The 19,820-nt window shown below is 34.9% G+C and overlaps 2 protein-coding genes and 1 long non-coding RNA gene across 5 annotated transcripts; 2 read left to right on the top strand and 1 right to left on the bottom strand.

Annotated features, from left to right (window-relative positions):
- Positions 1–7,907: 7,907 nt before the first annotated feature.
- Positions 7,908–9,985, top strand: LOC126381800 (O-glucosyltransferase rumi homolog). Its single transcript, XM_050031293.1, has 6 exons — positions 7,908–8,098; positions 8,279–8,463; positions 8,644–8,832; positions 8,965–9,095; positions 9,266–9,413; positions 9,516–9,985. Exons 1-6 carry the CDS (start codon positions 7,975–7,977, stop codon positions 9,933–9,935), a joined length of 1,197 nt encoding a protein of 398 aa, XP_049887250.1. The 5' UTR covers positions 7,908–7,974; the 3' UTR covers positions 9,936–9,985.
- A 94-nt stretch (positions 9,986–10,079) lies between these two features.
- LOC126381798 (probable serine incorporator) lies at positions 10,080–17,571 on the bottom strand. 3 transcript variants are annotated; one of them, XM_050031285.1, is made up of 11 exons: positions 17,352–17,571; positions 16,007–16,171; positions 15,740–15,828; positions 15,561–15,656; positions 15,142–15,320; positions 14,794–14,909; positions 14,202–14,417; positions 12,923–13,058; positions 12,644–12,670; positions 11,639–11,792; positions 10,080–10,777 (listed from the first exon to the last, which is right to left on the bottom strand). In XM_050031285.1, the coding sequence occupies exons 1-11, from the start codon at positions 17,385–17,387 to the stop codon at positions 10,645–10,647; spliced, it is 1,347 nt and encodes a 448-aa protein (XP_049887242.1). In that variant the 5' UTR covers positions 17,388–17,571; the 3' UTR covers positions 10,080–10,644. The 3 variants fall into 3 exon arrangements, with proteins under 3 accessions (XP_049887242.1, XP_049887243.1, XP_049887246.1); XM_050031286.1 differs by lacking the exon at positions 12,644–12,670 and having other exon boundaries at positions 11,639–11,807; XM_050031289.1 differs by lacking the exon at positions 12,644–12,670 and having other exon boundaries at positions 17,352–17,570.
- A 123-nt stretch (positions 17,572–17,694) lies between these two features.
- Positions 17,695–19,188, top strand: LOC126381815 (uncharacterized). Its single transcript, XR_007568980.1, has 3 exons — positions 17,695–18,151; positions 18,763–18,802; positions 18,969–19,188. It is a non-coding gene; the product is annotated as an uncharacterized LOC126381815 (long non-coding RNA).
- The last annotated feature ends 632 nt before the right edge of the window (positions 19,189–19,820 follow it).

Raw genomic sequence — 19,820 nt, 5'->3', positions numbered from 1 at the left:
TGTAGCGGGTTTGTTATAGAAACGTACCTATAGTATATGTTTTTGTATCAGAACCACTAGTGCCGTTCCATGTCTTTATCGACATTATTATTGGCTAAATATTTCATGTTAGTCCAAGATCTAAAAAAATATACATTACAAATTGAATGATTAATTAAATACAGAAATAACGACCTAGTATCCATACCTGGGTGGGTAGAACCACAAGTAAATTAGTTAAAACGATACCTATTTGTACACTGATAGAAATATACCTAAGAAGAACCGTACGTTGCGGTGACAGATTCAGAACCACTTATTCAACGTAATTATCATGGACAAACTTCTTAAAGGTCAATTTATCATTTTTGAATCTATGTCATTTCGCAAGGTGTTATGGCCGAGGAGGTCGAGGACGGTCCATCTAGTCCACATATACTATAGAATCATTTTAATACGACATTCGGCCACCCTTTGGTTGCTATAAATCACATACCTACCCTTTTATAAAAATTAAATACACGTTTTTCATTGACTTGACCGGAAATCGAATCGGCTCTCGATACAAGAAGTAGACGACCTTCTAGTATATTTCGGGGATTATCTCAATGCGATTAAAGAATAAAAGCAAATACTTCTTTATAAGATTTTTATTCAATATAGTTAGAATACAATGACTACGAAGCACTGAACAATTCCGACTTTTGGTGATAAAAAAAAATATTTCCTCTTGTTCACTTTCTTTAGAAGTGTATAGTGTCGGCTCTGGTCGTTATAACTTTACCTGCAAGAATGGCACATATTAACGTGGAGCACACAAATACACAAGCATTGCATTTTTACACATTGCACATAGAAGGAATAATCACAGGTAATTACCAAAATAGTTATTCATACTAATTATTTTGTGCAATAGAGAATATTTGTATTGTATTGAAATATTTTTTCCATGCTAATGTAGAATACAAAAACGAAATAGCTGCAAATTTATCTATAAACTTATAACTAAACTTAAACTCACCTTATGTGAGATATGTGAGTGAATATTGTTGGTACTGCATCTCTATGTAATATTTTTTTTTGGTATCCTGCTCGATAGAAAGCAAGATACATCGAAATGTAATTAGCACAGGCTTAAATAAGGAGAAGGCGTCCTTCAGAAGAGAGAATTATCTCGTTTCATGGTCTGAATCTAATTGTTTCTTAATTTCTTGTTTCGTAAATTAGGATATTTAGGAAATCTGGAAAATACAATATCTTTATGTAATCTTCATCCAAATCGGAAACAGGTCGAAAAATAAATTAAACGTGAATAGAATAACGCAACATGTAGATGTTACATTCAAACATAATATTATGTTATCGATATCAAAGGACAACACTACTTATAATACTTTGGGTACATGATCTGTCAAAGCTGATTAACGTAAAATGTGAAATCAATTATTTGTACAAATGTGACGGCTTTGCTGAAAATATGCGTCTGCATCGTGTTTAGGGCTCAATAAACTTTACAAAAACCAGACCAGGTAATGTATTTCTTGCACACAAACATGTATTATGTGGTCGATAACTTACCCATGGTGAGACATTGTTTGATCGTTCTCCATTATAACACCCATTCTACTCTCACAACCAATAGCTACGCAAGCCATGGTTCATAATGAATAACTATTTCACAGATTGTTTATATAAAAAGTTAAAATAATGTCCCAAAACACCAAAAAACTAACGGCAGGTTTGGTATCCAGCTGACTACCACAACATCTCAAAACGGTAAACACTGACGTTCTAGACAGCGGTGTTTGTCTATGTTTGTGGAAAAGGGCGGGAACCTTCGAACAAGTTAGGCGGGATTTTTTAAGCTCTCGATTTTAATTTCAATTTTATTTCCAAATTTTGTAGATATTTGCATAATTTGTACATAATTATTTAGTTTAAGTTATTGTATAAATAGTTATTTCATATCTGAATGTAAATATTTATCGTTTGGTAAGTTTTTATAAAAAACCGTAGCAGAGGCGGTCCGCTAAGGACCCGCGCGGCGGGCAAGATGCCTGGCCAGCCGGCAAAGCGGAAGTATTCGGCAACAAAAGGAGGCAAGCAGCAGCCCCAGTCTCGGGATGAACCAGGTGAGGTTGTTGAGCCCGAGTCTTCTGACTCGGACGTTACCGACCCGCCAAGGATCATGGACACGGAGATTGAAGAAGACAAATATGCTCCATACCGAGTGACTGATTATAGTCGCCGGTATCCAGAAGATAGCGCAGCAGGTTATGAATTTGTTGTATTTATCGAAAGTAGCACTGAACAACCGATTGGGACACGAGATATGATGAATTTAAGCACTTGTTTCACCAGAGTAGTCAAAGGCATTAAATATCTCAAAAAAATAAATAAATTTAAAATTGGCGTAGTCTTTGATCGCCCAAATTTAGCAAATGCTTTTTTGGATAACTCTACATTCTTGAGAGACCAAAATTTAAAAGCGACGATACCTGCTGGTACCACTGAAATGACTGGCGTTATCAACTCAGTGCCTACCAGTATGACAAACAAAAAAATATTTAACGAACTGGGTCTAGGTACAAATTGTAAAAAAGTAATCTGTGTACGACGAATTATGAGAAGGGAGAAAGTTGGAGAGTCGTTCCAACTACAACCCACCCAATCGGTCGCAATTACATTTTCAGCGTCGACTTCTTTGCCAGACTATGTTTTTATTAAAATGTGGAGGTTCCCTGTTTTACCCTACATCCCCCCGGTAAAACAGTGTTTCAGATGTTTAAGATATGGTCATTTGGGAAAATTCTGTAAAAACTCTGAAAGATGTTCAATTTGTGGTGACCAGCACAATTTTAAATCGTGCACCTCTTCATCAGACAAAGCTATCTGTGTCCACTGTCAGGGAAATCACTTGTCTATTTCGGGGCAATGTCCTGTAAAGAAACAAAAAATAATTGAAAATAAAAATAAAGTTATGCCGACACCTTTTTCAGATTTATTCAGCAATAAAAATAAACACTTTCCATCACTCAGCAAAACAGAAAACAGTCAGGAATTAATAAATTTAATTCTATCTAATAAAAACGCATTAACTTTGCTCACAGAATCTATAATAAAAGTTATTACATTAAACAAAGTAAACAACACAAGTATTAGCTCTCAAATGATAACAGACACAATAAAAGAAACTATTCAGCATAAAAATAAAAATTCTTCAAATTCTCAGCCCAAACAATAAATATAATGCAGTGGAACGCACAGAGTTTGTTAAGTAATAGACATGAATTTGAAAAATTTCTCTTTGATAATAAAATACATATATCTATTATTAGTGAAACTTGGTTTAAATCTTGTACAAATTTTAATATTAAAGGGTACTCCACTGTCCGTAATGATTGCGGCAATGACCACAATGGAGTAGCCATTCTAATTCATAAAAGTCTAGTATTTCGTAAATTAGACACTTTCTTTGATGACTCACTACAAAACGTTGTAGTTCAGGTTCAAATTGATCAAAAATACATATCTATCGCTAGTTTTTACAGTCCAGGTAATTGTAACCCTACCTTTAATAAAGGTAGATTTGACAATTTGATTCGTAGTATTCCAAAACCGTTGATTATAGCAGGCGATTTCAATGCACATCACACCATTTGGGGGTGTGGTAGTATTGATACACGAGGCAGAAGCGTCTTGGACTCCATGGATGAGAATGACTTGGTTCTCTTGAATGACGGACGTGCAACGACAACAGGTACCCTTAGTTGGCGGCCAAATGGCCTTGATTTAACATTGGTTTCCTCATCACTGGCCTTGTCATGTGAATGGCAGGTCATGTCAGATCCCTTAGGTGGTAGCTATCATCTACCCACTTTGACGAAGTATTGTTTTACATCTTCTCCTTCAGTTGCTACAGACTCTTCGGCGAACATCCCGCCTCACGCCAACCTGAAAATGGTAGATTGGGAGCTATATGAGAAACGTGTAAATGAGTTGTTATCCGAATTTCAAATTGATGTTTGTAATTTAATTGAGAGCTATAACAATTTCTGCAATATCATCATTTCTACTATAAATGAATGTGTAGTATGTTCAAGGTCTGGCAGTACTACCAAAGTTAATTCACCCTCAACTTCTCATAATAATAAACATAGAACTAAAAATCGAATCCCTCTAATCTGGTGGAACGAAAAATGTACTAAAACTGTAAATAATTGTAAACAAGCATATTTAGAATTTAAATTAAATCCTTGTGTCGATACTTTTATTAACTTCAAGCGAGCGCAAGCCCTTAAAAAACGCACATTAAAGCAGGAACGTAAATCGTCATGGGAAAATTTTTGTATATCTATTTCCAGGCTAACACCAATGAAACTAATTTGGTCTAAAACTAGGAAATTTAATAAAACCTTTTCAACACACAGTGAGTTTTCTAGTCAAGCCTGGGTATTTCAGTTTTTGCGCAAGTATACTCCTGACACAGCTGAAAAATTGTCTGACAACAATCACTTTAATATATTATTAAGTTCCACGAATTCTTTTCTGGCAACAGTCTTTTCTATTGAAGAATTAAAATCAGCCTTAAGATCTCGTAAGGATACAGCATGTGGCCTGGATTGGGTGTCATACAAAATGCTTAAATTACTAAATCCATCCAGTATGTTATTATTCTTGAATTTACTAAATTATCTGTGGCAAAACGGCTTAATCCCTGAACAATGGAAGACAGATTGTATAGTGCCTATTTTAAAACCAGGAAAGGATAGTAGCCATGCTGATTCATATCGTCCTATAACACTAAGTTCTTGTGTTGGTAAAATAGCTGAACAACTGATTAAACAGCGTTTGGAATTCTTCATTGAAAGCAATAGTATCTTACCAGCTAATCAATTTGGCTTTCGTCGAGGGCGGTCGGCGCGGGAAAGCCTGAGTCACTTTTGTCTGGATGTCCGTGATGCTCTGTCTCGTGATCAGATTTTGGGTTGTATTTTCTTCGATGTTGTTGGCGCTTTTAATAATGTTAATTTGGATATTTTAACAACTGTTCTGTCTTCATTGCAGCTGCCTGGAAAAATAATTAATTGGATATTTAATTTCTTGCATGGTCGAAAAATCTTTATTAAACATGATAATCAGTTAATTGGTCCTAGAAATTCCTTCAAAGGAGTATCTCAAGGTGGGATTTTAAGCCCATTGTTGTTCATACTGTATATTCATAAATTAAATTTAGTTTTAGGCAGTGAAACTCAAAATTTACAATTTGCTGATGACTTGGCTGTGTATTGTTCTGGTACTGAGTTGCCTGATATTCTAGGGAAACTTAATGCTGCTCTCTTAAACTTGCAGACTTATTTTGAAAGTCTTGGTTTAGAGATCAGCACTGACAAAAGTAAAGTAGTTATCTTTTCTAAAAAAATGGTTAAAACGTCAAGTGTTAAACTTTATTATAATAATAGATTGCTGCCTGTTGATAATACAGTTAAGTTTTTGGGTGTTTTATTTCAGCATAATTTTAAGTTTGAAAAATATGTCGATTGCTTAACAACTCGTGCATCCAAATCCTGTAATATATTAAAATCTTTAACTGGTACCTACTGGGGTGCAGATCCCAAAATTTTATTGATTCTTTATAAATCTATTGTAAGGAGTCATTTTGAATATGCTTTTTTTTGCTTTTCTAGTGTAAATAAATTTGTTGAAAAATTAGAAAAGATCCAGAATCGTTGTTTACGAATTATTCTTGGTGCAATGTGCTCCACCCCCATCATATCGATGCAGGTGGAATGTAATGTACCTCCTTTGTTAAGCAGGTTCAAATATCTCATCTTTAAGTTTCTATTGAAAATTTCTTCTATTAAAAATCATCCTTTGCTTCTGAAGTTGCAGTCTTCTTCCTCAAGAATTAGTAGCTCATATTTTGGTTCCCTTGGGCAGCTTCTGCCTGAAATTATAAATTTACAAAAAGATTTTAATTTGTATTCAAGTTCTTTATGGCCTTGCTATGAGAACTCTTTTGATTCTAAATTCTTTCCAATGAAAATTGATATAAATTCATCTTTGAAATGTAAGGAAGAGGTATATTCTTTTTTGAATGGTTGGTCTGATCATCATCAGGTTTATACTGACGGTGCCAAAAATAGCAAATCTGTTTCTGCTGCAATTTATGATGCCCATGCTAAGGGGGGACATGGGTATAAACTGCCTTCATTTGTCAGTAGCTATACAGCTGAATGTTTGGCTATTCTAATAGCTTTAGATTATATTGAGTCTCAGGATGGCAACAAGTGGCTAATAGTTTCAGATTGTATGAGTGTTCTTCAAGCTCTTAATAATCCCAACCTTACTAGTAATACCAACTACATAATCTATGACATAAGGGAAAAATATAAAAATCTGTCAATAAACAATAAAAATATAATATTGACTTGGACACCGTCACACATTGGTGTGGTTGGTAATGAGCAAGCAGACTTTCTTGCCAGATCCATAACAAATAGTTCCCAGTCTCACCCCATTAAAAATGTTTTAGTTCCTGATTCTGACATCGTAGCTATTGTCAGGACAAAGTTGAAAAATGAATTTAATGAAACATGGCAGGAAATTATTCAAACTAAAGGCAAATGGTATGCCGAAATTAATAATAGTTTATCAACACCATGGTTTACAAAAGGTACTCTGTACCCCGGTAGAAAATTTTATTCAATTATATGTCGTCTTAGACTAGGACATTGCCGTTTTAATGCCCACTTAAATAGAATCAAAATTCTCACATCACCTACTTGTGATTTCTGTAACTCTGCTGATCAGACTTTGCAACATCTTTTCTTTGATTGCAGTAGTTTCACTCTTCCCAGATTGCTTCTCATAGACCGCCTCCTGAACATATATCGTACAGCTGAAGAAATCCCGCTCTCCCTTCAGCAACTTCTCAAAAACAGGGACTGTTATAAGCCCCTCTATGAATTTGTTTTAGCAACTTTTGGAGATATTTGATTGTCTAAACATTCTTTCTTTCTTTTTGATTATTGCTTTGAAATACCTTGAATTTGAATATATTTGTGTTCTTTTTTACGTTTTGACTTTCTTTTCTTTTGTGTATCTTTTGTTTTTGTTTCAATGTTGTGTTGACAGATGTCAGCCGACATACGTTTTGTTTTGTTTTAGTGTTTTAGTCTTGGATTTTACCCTTTGCCTTTCTTGATTACTTGTAGTTGTTATTGACTTATGATTTTGTGACTTGGCTTCGGCCTTAATTTTGAAAACAAACTAAGACTTGGCTTCGGCCTTAATTTGGAAAACAATATAAGACATGGTTTCGGCCTTAATTTTGAAAACAAACTAAGACTTGGCTTCGGCCTTAATTTTGAAGACAAACTAAGACTTGGCTTCGGCCTTAATTTTGAAAACAATATAAGACTTGGCTTCGGCCTTAATTTGAAAACAATATAAGACTTGGCTTCGGCCTTAATTTTGAAAACAATTAAAGACTTGGCTTCGGCCTTAATTTGAAAACAAACTAAGACTTGGCAGTTGGCTTCGGCCTTAATTTGAAAATAATATAAGACTTGGCTTCGGCCTTAATTTTTAAAACAAACTAAGACATGGCTTCGGCCTTAATTCTGAAATCAAGCTAAGAATTGGCTTCGGCCTTAATTTTGTAAAAATACGCCAGACTTGGTTTAAACCTTCTATGAATTTTATAACTAAAAATATATAAATAAATATAACACATGACTTGGCTGTATGGGCTATGATCCCTTTGCCTGTCCTACGGACAAAATAACCAAAAAAAAAAAAATGTCTATGTTTGTTTCTTTTTTCCACAGAGATTGTTGCCATAGGGAAGAAAGAGAGCTGTGATAGTTTGATCGTCACTCTAAAATATTATCCGTCTATTCTATACAAGGTCTTTGTGATTTTTGTAGTAATTATAGGTTATGTTTGTTTCGATCCGGTCGTATCGGTTTAAACTAAACGTATGATACAAGTATGAATAACATCTTTTTTATTATATTATTAGTATATATTAGCGCTGTTACAAATATTAGTAATTTTGAAGGGAGTTGTTCAAAAGAAGATGGATGTTCAGCCACTCATAACAATTATGCTAAAGGTATACATTTTTTTCCATATTGATCTACATAGTGTAGTTAATAGTGTGAAATTTCAATAATGGCGACTAAATTAATAATAAATAGCAACTATAAGTTTGCACAACTAGTGTACATGTTTGTTTACACCCCTTGTTTATGATGTGATTTTTTTAAAATTATTATTGTATTTACATTTCCAGAAATAAATGAGTGGGCTACAAAAATAAGAGACAAAATAACTTTTGCTTTGGAACAATATCAGTCCTGTGAAAGAGCAAACTGTAGTTGTCACAAAGCTGTGATAGATAAGGACTTGGCTCCATTCAGTGAAGGAATTACTAGGGAATTAATTGAACAAGCTGGTTCTAAAGGCACTAAGTATCAAGTAAGCTTGATCATTATTTATTTTTTAACTGGTCATTATTTAATAGTGCTGCAGGTTATCTCCCGATGATTTGTTGCTGTATAAAAAGCAAAAAAAGTAATTTTGAAAAATTACTGTTAATAATAAAATGTAGCCTATTCAATACTGCTAGTTAATAAAGGTTCAATTTAATCTTTTCAGATTTTTAATGGAAAGCTGTACCGTGAAAAAGAATGTCACTTCCCTGCCAGATGTGCCGGGATAGAGCACTATTTGAAAGCTCTGGCACCCAAATTACCTGACATGGACCTCATTATCAACACTAGAGACTGGCCACAGGTCAACCATGTGTGGGGACATAAAAAAGTTCCAGTATTTTCTTTCAGTAAGGTTGAAACAAATGTTTATTTATCCCTTCCACTTACCTATATCTTATTTTTGCTCTGAATTTGTTTGAGACTGAAATTTGACTACAACTCCTTGTAAAACAAATCATTTATATGTTGGATGCTTTTCTTGCAGACTAAAGACCACTATGATATAATGTACCCCACATGGAGCTTCTGGGAGGGTGGTCCAGCTATAGCCCTGTATCCAACAGGCATAGGCAGGTGGGACAAGCACAGATTGTCCATTTCTGTTGCTGCTGAAAAGTAAGTAAAATAAGCCTATTTTTTATTATTATTTTGTTATTTTTTTTATTTTGATCATAGTCTTTTGTGATGAAATAAAGTTAGTCATCAAAGAATATACCTCCGTAAAGTAGAGCTACAGTCTATTCTATTATAATAGTTTTTTCTGAATTGTATTTTTATTGTCACAGTTGGCCATGGGAGAAAAAGGAAGAAAAGGGATTTTTCCGTGGGTCTCGAACAAACGAAGAAAGAGATGCTTTAATATTGCTGTCTCGCTCTAAGCCTGAACTTGTTGATGCTCAATATACTAAAAATCAGGCATGGAAGTCTGATGCTGTAAGTTATTGCTTCAATTTTTTAATTTAAATTCCATTATTGAAAAGTTGTCAATTGGACATGAAGATGACTTTTAGTTAATGTTACTTACTTCTGTTTCAGGACACGTTATATGCACCTCCAGCAACAGAAGTATCCTTTGAAGACCATTGTAAATACAAATATCTCTTCAACTACAGAGGAGTCGCTGCTAGTTTCAGATTTAAACATCTTTTCTTATGCAAATCTTTAGTTTTCCATGTAGGCGATCAATGGCTAGAGTTCTTTTACCCCTCCTTAAAACCTTGGGTACATTATGTTCCTGTAAATCCAAAGGCGAAACAAGAAGAGATCAAAGAGTACATAGAATATTTTAAAGAAAATGACTCATTAGCTAAAGCAATAGCTGATAGAGGGTTCCAACACATATGGGACAATCTCACTGATAAAGATGTCAAATGTTACTGGAGAAAATTGTTGAAAAAGTATGTTAAACTTCTGAAATACGAAGTAAAACGTGACGAAAGTTTGATAATTGTTTAAGTTAGGATAAGGAAAAATCATGGAGATCTGAGCAAATTCATATTTTTATAGTCGATTGTTTTTTTTAACTCCCAAAGTTTCCTATAGCATAAAACCTACTGCAATAAATCCTATAGATAAGAAAAGATACAAAAAACAAAAAAATGGTAGTAGGTGGCATTTAATTTTAAATTAATTAGATTACAGACATTTAAAGCTCTAGAATTGCTCCTACAAAATAATATAAAAGTGGATTTAAAGAACGAGTAAGATGAAATAGAATAGATAGTGTTATATCATGATTAAAGTCCTAAAATGTAAACAAAGACTAAATACATGACTTTCCATTTTGTGTCCTATACTTACCTAATTTTCATGCTTGTGTACATTTTAAGATATTAAAAAGATTGAAATATCATAAGTATGTACATATATAGCATGGAAAGATGAATCACAGTACTTAGTCAAATTAGGGAAGTCCGAAACAGTGTTTTGTTCTTATTGTTTTGAGATCTTTAATTAATTTCAACAATATATCTTATGCATGTGGGTAGATTAAATAAAGATCTGTGTCACTATATGTGTTATACAATGCTCGACAAGGATCTTGTGACACTTGAATGTCATTGACAGTCATCTCCATACATTCTCCTATAGGATGCGGCAGTAGTTCCGATTATGGCTACGTGCTAAAAGATCTTTGCCGTTCTATGTTTATGGATGTGTATGTTTAATTGAAGTCCCTGTCTGGGAGCAGGGCTGGGGCGATCAAGGTCCACATGTAGAGCCCCACGCAGATCCATGAGGAGACAATCTTAATCCACATCGATGCCATATTTTCCTTTGACAGCTGGGAGCTAGGGCTGTAAATGAAAGACAATATTCGTGTTTTGTATTGCATTGCTTTTCAATTGGGTTTTCTCTACTAGGAAAGTTCCTTCCTTGAGTTTAATTTAAGCAGTAGTCTGTACCGTTCACAATACTTTTTTTATTGGAATAATACTCTCAGACTGATCTTCTTGGTTGTAGCTCTACAATATTTGAAAACGTTACTTAATAACAATTAACTCCAGAAGGCCGTATGCTCCAGATGCTTTAATTTAAAACTTAACTTTAAAATCCAAAACTCATTGTTTAACTATTGTATCTGGAAATACGGGCCTTACGAGGATAAGCAGTATTATACTGGGTGTTAGTGACATCGTAACGAATACTGAGGGGGTTGATTCAGACCATGATTCTGAGTTAAAATCAAGTGGAATTTTCCGTCGCAAAATTCATGATTTTTTTTTAGTTTTTTTTAAATATTTTCAAATATTTTAAATATTTTTTTTATTTTTGCGGTGGAAAATTCCACTTGAGATTAACTCAGAATAATCAGATGAATCATCCCTCTCAGTATTCGTTACGATGACACTTACACCCCGTACAAGTACATACGGTAGCCTTATAACTAGGTATGGGTGTTAGTGACACCGTAACGAATACTGAGGGGGTTGGTGATTCTGAGTTGATATCAAGTGGAATTTCGTGTCAAAAAATTCATGAAAATTTTTCTTTTCTTTTTAATTATTTTCCAATCCATACTTTTGCGACCGAAATTTCTACTTGATATCAACTCAGAATCATGGCCTGAACCACCCCTCAAAGTTTTCGTTACGATGTCACTAACACCCTGTATATATAACCCTTTACAAAATCTAATCGAAACTAAATCTACTCACTTGTACCAATTGGTGAGCGTCATCATGATATACAATGTAGCCAGAGCAAACACGACGTGGAAGAACGTCCAGGAGTATGCCACGGCGTCACCTTCGTTGTCGAATACTTTCTTGTCCTCAGCGGTGCGCCCCGCCTCGCCGCCGTCAGCGCCCTCTATGGAATCATACCCTGCGCTCAGTGAGCGGAACACAACATGCCAACATTAGCAAAGTCGTCTGAACCGCACAAGGTTATTGCTGAAGAGTTACTTGATCACTATCGAATAGGCTGCGATTCCATTGACGCGGAGCTGAGCAGAGATGTGCAGGAATCGACCAATCACCGTGAGGAAGAGAGTGACAGAGCGTCTTCGCTTTTCGCTCTCTCGAACGCTGTGATTGGTCAAATCCGCACATCTCCGCTCTTCTCCCTCCATCTCCGCGTCAGTGGAAAAACCCGACCATATGGGATTTTTGTTTGCGATTGGCCCGTAGCTTAGTTATGCATTCATAAGTATAATTTGATCAAAATTAACTTGTTTCGTCAAAGTTAATTTCCACTAGGTACCCAACGAATAATATTGAATATTTTTATTGGTTATAAACTTCCTAAAATAGGTATGTCATAAAATCGAAACTGAGCCAACTCGTTCAATAACACCATAACTCTTCACGATAACCTTGTATACATATAAGCATGAAACTCCACACATACGGCTACACAAACATGTCTATACTAAACTACAGTTCGTTAGTACATGTATTATTTCAGCTACATTAACAGTTTCCAAGTGATTCCGTTTCCGCTGCATCATAAAAGAATACAGCAAAAATATTTCAAAGTTCACAGTTCATTTAAGTTGCAAACACATGTTAATCCACCACCAACGAGACAAAATCTATTCAGAGGTCAGCAATTTACTTACAAACAGCAAGGGGCGATTTATTGTGAGTACTCTATACAAATCTGTGAAAGGCTTTTCTTATGAATTTTATGGCTTTATGGGTATACGGTGGTGGTATTACCTTCGTTAGCAATCAGACCTCCTTGGCCTTACGTCGCGTCGCCGCCCAATTGACCGCAAGGAATGCACAAAATGTGTTAGTAGAAAGAACAAAATAAACTCTAATGTTACTGTCAGACAACTAACGAAACGTAATCATTCAGTATTAAACATAATTCCACACAAAAGAAACACACGGTTAATTCAATTTAGAACTGGATTGCCTAGGTATATTCAAATGGCAAATATTAGCACAGTCGCTATTAATTAGTCAAACAATATAATAAAGAGATATAATCACCTGCAGTTCCTTCTTTGGCGAGGATGTGCTCAGACATGGTGATTTTCGACGAGGAGGAGGCGGTGCGGATTGAAGAGTAGAGTACGCTACAAGCCCATACTACCAGTCCGATGATAGATTGCTTGTCGAAACTCGACTGGAAAATAAAAAAGATTAATATATTTGTGTAGAGAATATTCAATTTTATTTCACTGTATCGTAGCTCTTGTATCGAATTATTTAGCTTGTTTGTTATGGTGTCGTAAAACGTGAAGATAGAGTAAATGAAGGAAATTCGACTTTTTAATTTAATAGGAACACTAGAAAAAGTCATCACTCGTTTCATGCATCACGGCAGAGTTATCTACTTTGTTTTACTTTTATTGCCGATTTGGGTGTGATACAAATTGGGTTTCTGCCTACATAGCTGGTAAATCTAAAGGAACGAACATTTTTTTAGAATAAATTATAGCAGTTTAGATGGCAACTTTTGTGATTTGTGCAAAACTGCAAAATGTATTGCGTTGCAAGGCGTGAGGTATACTATACTAAAGAAAAAAATGGAATTAATATAATAAATTCTGTAAATAATATTGAGGGAACTTTGGCAATGGTGAACAATAGGCAGAAATAAAAACTTCACTGAACTTGGTCCACTGCGCTACATACCCAGTATGTTTCTTCTTGCGGATCCTGGATAAGCATATATGGATGTAATACACATATATTATTTCCTAAATATCTCATACATATTACATAATATAAATATATTCATTTATATAGTTTAAAGAAGAACATATCTCCCTCCAGGGTGTCTCAAAAAATAGTGTCAAGCCAAAGACCAGAGATAGAGCACCCCGAACCTGGAATAGCACATGTATGTATGTCTGTTCAGCGATTATTTATGGTTTATCGGCCATTTCGTACTTTTCTAAGATTTTATACCTTCAGAAAAAAAATGTAAAATAATTAAAAAGATAGCGACAAATTAATTCCTTCTGAAAGCAGAAAATCTTGAGAAATGTACATAACCGGTCATATTATCTCCTATACCGTAAATACTGAACGTACATGGGGTGGTTCGGGTAACCCTAGTGGTGTTCTATCTCTGGGCTTTGGTTTGATACCCTGTATAATGCACCCTCAATTTTCCAATATACGTACTGTAAATGAATATGGCTGTAATATACTGTAAATAATGATTTTTTTTCCCACTTTTCCCTACTATTGTTTTTTAAGCCGATGCATCAAAACCCTATCCTTGTGCACAATCAAAAGTACTCAAAAACTCCCAACTCACCTTTCCATCTCCATAGAAAGAGTTACACTCCTTCGACGAGTTAGAGAGCGCCGACCAAGTGAGGTACATGACGTAGAGCGAGACGACCGAGGACTGCAACAGGCCGGAGCGCGGTTGGTACTCCTGCACCGACGGCAGGATGGACACGCCGCTCGCTATCACCACCAGGATCAGGTTGAACGAGATGAAGAACTTGGACAGGTCGCAGCCGTCAGCCTGTTGAAGGGAAAGAAGTGTGGAAGTGTGTAGAACAACAACAACTACTTTTATCATTAAAACGATATTTTTCAATGTAACCGCGTGGAGTTACGTCATCAACAAACATTGCCAAACATACTCGTATAATTCTTAATTGAATTTTTCGTAATTAAGTCTCTTCGTTTATCGTGTGGCTTAGGGTTATTATTGAGCCAAAGATCCCTGACATGACTCATATAACGACTACGTACTTACATCAGTAAGTAGTAACCGAGGCCAACGGATTAAGGTATTTAAGTAAAAAAATAAATGATTCATATTTGATCGAAGCTTATGAAAATATGGTAATACCGTCGTGTTTAGCGGCTTTAGGGAGAAAGTGCTAAATATATACCTTAGTGTAGTAGACGTAGAGCAGCACGATGCCAGTAAGGGTGAGCGTGAAGAGCGTCAACATTGCCAACAACAGTGCTGCATACCACCCGCGCGACTGCGACTCTTCGTAATTTGCTGCAACGACACATTTTATACTATAATGAGAACTATCTAAGTAATCTCCCTCTCTTTCTCTTTTATTAATTTAAAATATACTAAGTTATATATTATGCCAACAAGTACGTGCTTACAGCTAAGTTGTACTTAGAGTGGAAGGCTGGAAAATCGCGCCATCGGACTACGCCATAACAAGCAGGATGGATTGCTTTGTACCGAATAAAGCTAATAACAACATCATAATACTTACACACCCATCTCTCCGCCCATGAGTGAGCGAAGTCAATAATCAGGATAAGCTGTATGATTATGAAGCAGAAACCGCCTATCATGCCAAATACCATCCAAGTGGAAGCGAAGGAACCCTCTGGTATGAAGAACGACCCGATTATGCCGCCAATCAACACCAGATACTTAATTCCCCAGAATCTGAAAAAGTATCAAATATTTTTTTTTGTGATATACTTTTATAAGGCTAGGAAAAAGGTTTTCACTTGAGCCTAAGCCAACTTCAGATGCTCAAATGAACTTTTTTTGACAATACATTATCAAGGTTAATTGATCTAAAATGTATCAAAAGTAGAAGATTGAATCATATTATTGCAAACTTGAATATACCTACACTGAATTAAAATATTTGTTTTCTAAAAACAATTAGTTCTATCTTACCCATTTTGAATGCCGGCACGTGGGTCCTTGGATGAGCGTACACCAATCATAATAAGAGCCATGAGTATGAAGAATAGACATGTTGCGAAACAAATCCTGGAATTCAAAACCAAATGTTACGATGATGTTAAAGATAAAAACAACAGTTAAACTAAAGGCATGTCTGATATGATACAAACCTGTAGACAGCCAAATAACCAACAGCTTGATCACAATCAACTTTTAAGTTTCCTGGTATTAATGCCGTTGAATTATTACAAAATGGTACCTGAAATGTAACAGAATTTAAGATGGTTATCTATTAGGTGATCCTGAATAACAAAATATAGAATAGTCATATTGATGGCAAACTAGTTGATATAAAATTGCAATATTATGTAATTGTTCAGTCTTTATCTTCTTTTTCTTCATTCTCAGTCAACCGATGCTCATATTAGAGATAGTACCTTCTTCATCTCGTCATGCAGCCCAGGCGCGAGAGTGACGCAGGCGAGCACCATGACGAGCAGCAGCATGAGTGTGTACATGAGCCGCGTGGACGTGGAGTTGGCGCACGACGGGCACGCCGAGCAGCACAGCGAGCACGCTGCGCTGCCACAACAGCATGCCAGCTGAGAACATTATTGTTGATTGAGTTGAATTGCTTTCCAAAAGGATATTCTGCCAATATTGGGTTCCAACTTTAGAACATTTTGTACCAGTATTTTGTGTGCATAAAATGTATACAGTTACAAGATTTAAGTTATTTTACTTATATAATTTTAATTAACATTTTGGCATAATAGTGCTATTTCCGGGGGACAAAGATATATTTATTTTCAAAATAGTGCTAATGATCATAAGAAAGAGATGGAGTTAGTTTTAGAACTGTTAAACTAATTTTGTATCCGGCAGAATGCAAATCAGTAGCATTGTAACTATAAATTGCAGGAAGCCAAAGAATGATACAAATTAAAATTATGACTTAAGGACAATTCATAGGAAAACCCATTTATCTTAACCTCATGAGTCATTTATTTCATAAAAATTCGATTTTCCTCATGAGAAATACAGATTAATATTCTAAGAATGAATAGGTATGCCATTTATGTACTTTCCAGATTATGTAAACATAAATGATTTTTAGTGATGTTGAAGGCCCTCCAATATTCACTGTTCTTGAGAACTGAAGACCTTCAAGGCATTAAGTATGGCTTTGGAAAATTACCTTGAAAGATAAGTTTTTTATTCAATGTCTCACACTGTGCAGTTTGCAGTGTTTTATTAGTAACTATTACTCATTTTTTTTATTGCTTGTAATACAAGTGTTGGCTTCATACTGCCCCCTTGGGTACACTCCAACCAAGCTATGGTATACAGCATTAAGTAAACGGTAAGTTAATTGTAATTAAGTTAAGATAATTTTACATCAATCTAGAATATTAGTAGGTAGGTACTGATAAAATGTCCTTATTAAGAAAAACCCATTACCTCAGCCGTATTTTATGTTCATTTCATTATACAAGAAAACATTTACTTTTGTAGGGAAATTATTAGGTGTCGAAATAGCACGGGGATCGAATTTTATACTAAACTTGTGTAGTTAGGTGTAAAAATCTTGTTTGTTTGTCTGCTTATCAGAGAACAAAGTGAAATTGATATACCTCGGTAGGTAGGTAGATGTGCCATACAATTAAGCATGTATAAGATTCTGATGTTATAACATCGGTCTATATCGGACATTTGTAGAAATAATGTATTTCGTGAAAAGTTTACATCGACACAATAATAAATAAAAAGTAAATGAATTACCTGTGCAGCAGAACAAAGGCCTAAAACAGCCCCCATTTTCCAGGCCTAATAAACTATTTAACCACGACTATCACCGCTTTCTTGTTCAATTTACTATATTTATTTGTATTTTTTTACGAGATTATGCCAAATTATATTCTTTTGGAGTTAAAATCAATAAATAAGTCGTACTCCGTCTGCCAGTCACACAGCTGAGTCACAGATTAAAAAATAATAACACAAACATAGTGTTACCATGATCTAAAAAAAATTACCCCGCGTGTGTTGCTTATGTAAAATTTTGCCCTGGCGTCGTCGCGGTCTCTGCATAGAGCAACACCGGTCTCCAAACAATCTCCCTCAGAACAATAACTAAAGCATAGAAGGAAGGCTAAAATAAGAATTCAGAAACTATAAACCGGCTCTCTTCTAGCTTACGACACAAACTATGAGTGAGAAAAGGACAAATGATTCGCTCTTTGCTTCATTTTTTCCGAGGTTGTCACAACATGAAATGTCATTTGGACCTATTGGACTCATTTTAATTCGGCCAAATACATAGTAACATACATAAGAAGATTTTACTTATATTTACCGAACTATTTGACACGGTCGCGTGAACTTTGTTTACGAGTGTCTTGTGTTCAGATTGTTTTAAGTGATAATTTAACAATATTTTTCCAAATAAATGGAAAGAAACTTTTATTTATATCAAATAATTGAGTGTCTCGACTCTGTGACATTATGTCTTGTGTGGTATGGGGCTGCAGCTCACATTCAGGAAGAAAAGAAAATAGCCAACAACTTCTGTCGTTTCATCGGTAAGTTTTTTGTAATTTTCTAGTGAAATGTGAACTGCTGAACAATTTTAGGAAAGTAATATGTTTTGCTGAATAGATTTGTAGCATAAAATATTTGAGATATCCATTATATTATACGTTTCATCGATGAATACGGAATTGATTTGAGGTTATGTTGATTGTCCATAGTGATGTACTAAAATTATCGATACTTTTAATTTTTAGATTTCCTGTAGACGATAACAAAGAGAAAGAATGGATAATTCGCATTAATAGACGAAATTGGATTCCAAATAAGTACAGCCGTATTTGCTCGAAACATTTTACTGCGGATTCATTTATGTGTGTTCCTAATTCAAAGTGGAGGCGTCTTCGAGACGATGCTATTCCTACATTGAACATTATAGATCAGACAGATGAAATGGTGTTTAAATTTATATTTAAATTTCAGCCTAGCCTGCATCATCTCACTGCTGGCTAGATAGATAAGATATTTGTATATATCATTCAACTACATATTATTATGTACTTAATAAACTTAGTATATACTAAGTCTGTAGTTGTTTTATGTCTAAACAATTATGAGTTGTACACGTTTTATATAAGTAAATGATTATTATCTTTGATTTCAGATATTAAATCCAAAAGTGTCGACTGGATTTACATGAAAAGGTATATCAAATAATTTTCTTTTTATATTTTTATCATGATATACATATATAGAGTGTATAATTCAACCAGCTGCACAATGCACTTAAATCAGATATATTTTACTTTTATTTTTATAGATTATTTTGTACATACACTATTTTAACATTATTATTAAACTTTATTTCAGTCAGTTCAAGAAGACGAGATGAAAAATTTAAAAGAAAAGCTGAACAAGTCACGCCTCAAGATCAAACGACTTAATGAAAAAAAAAATCAATGTGACAGGGTGTCACAAAGACAGTTTCTAAACAAATTGACACTGTTTAGAAATTAATAAATTTGTATTTATTGTAAATATAATGTACATAATTAATAACGTGTAAAATAAATACTTGCTAATGAACAGATTTACGATCTAATTTATATTTCATTTTACCTCCTGTTCTTATTTACTCCTACTCCAACACTCCAGGCTGATACGAACTGCGCCCAATAAAGAATGTAATGAATGTTATAGATTTGTGTAAGCGACTTAGATAAATCTTGACTAAACCTTCCTTTACAAATACAAATATACTTTATTGCACACAACATACAATACTTACAAGTTTTACACGAAAGATACAGTACACCACCTACCTACCTTTTACTTTCCCTTTCTGTTCTCTTATGAATACTTGTATGCCGTATTTTTTTTAAGTATGATGCTATATCTAGTAGGTACGAGTATGGTAATCCTAGTATTGAAACAGCTTGTAGCCCTAGTAAAGACCGCCATTTTATGTTTACAGAGTGGCACGTTTTTTCTGTAGGTATTTCCAGTCCATACTCTTTTCTATGTCTATGGCGTGAGCCCATCGGGCCTCTTACCGTCTGTGCGGCTTAGACCCGGCGGTTCCAATTTGCACGGCACGTCGATCGACACCAGTGCACGGCGGAGGACATCATAAATAAATTCGAATATTACAAAATACTTACCGATGAAACGATAACAGTTGGCTATTTTCTTTCCTTCCTGAATGTGAGCTGCAGCTCCAAA

The sequence above is a fragment of the Pectinophora gossypiella genome, chromosome 3, assembly GCF_024362695.1.
Source record: "Pectinophora gossypiella chromosome 3, ilPecGoss1.1, whole genome shotgun sequence".
Lineage (NCBI taxonomy): Eukaryota > Metazoa > Arthropoda > Insecta > Lepidoptera > Gelechiidae > Pectinophora > Pectinophora gossypiella.
Note: the sequence above shows the minus strand (reverse complement) of the source record. Positions and strands in the feature narration are given on the sequence as shown.

What these genes read in the sequence shown, in the direction of transcription:
- LOC126381800 (XM_050031293.1), top strand. Translation starts at nt 7,975, where the DNA reads ATGAATAACATCTTTTTTATTATATTATTAGTATATATTAGCGCTGTT. An exon ending in CTAAAGGCACTAAGTATCAA is followed by an intron (nt 8,464 to 8,643) that starts GTAAGCTTGATC and finishes TAATCTTTTCAG; the next exon opens with ATTTTTAATGGAAAGCTGTA. An exon ending in ATTTCTGTTGCTGCTGAAAA is followed by an intron (nt 9,096 to 9,265) that starts GTAAGTAAAATA and finishes TTATTGTCACAG; the next exon opens with TTGGCCATGGGAGAAAAAGG.
- LOC126381798 (XM_050031285.1), bottom strand. Translation starts at nt 17,387, where the DNA reads ATGGGGGCTGTTTTAGGCCTTTGTTCTGCTGCACAG. An exon ending in GCCTTTGTTCTGCTGCACAG is followed by an intron (nt 16,172 to 17,351) that starts GTAATTCATTTA and finishes TAATGTTCTCAG; the next exon opens with CTGGCATGCTGTTGTGGCAG. An exon ending in TCTACGTCTACTACACTAAG is followed by an intron (nt 14,418 to 14,793) that starts GTATATATTTAG and finishes TCCCTTCAACAG; the next exon opens with GCTGACGGCTGCGACCTGTC.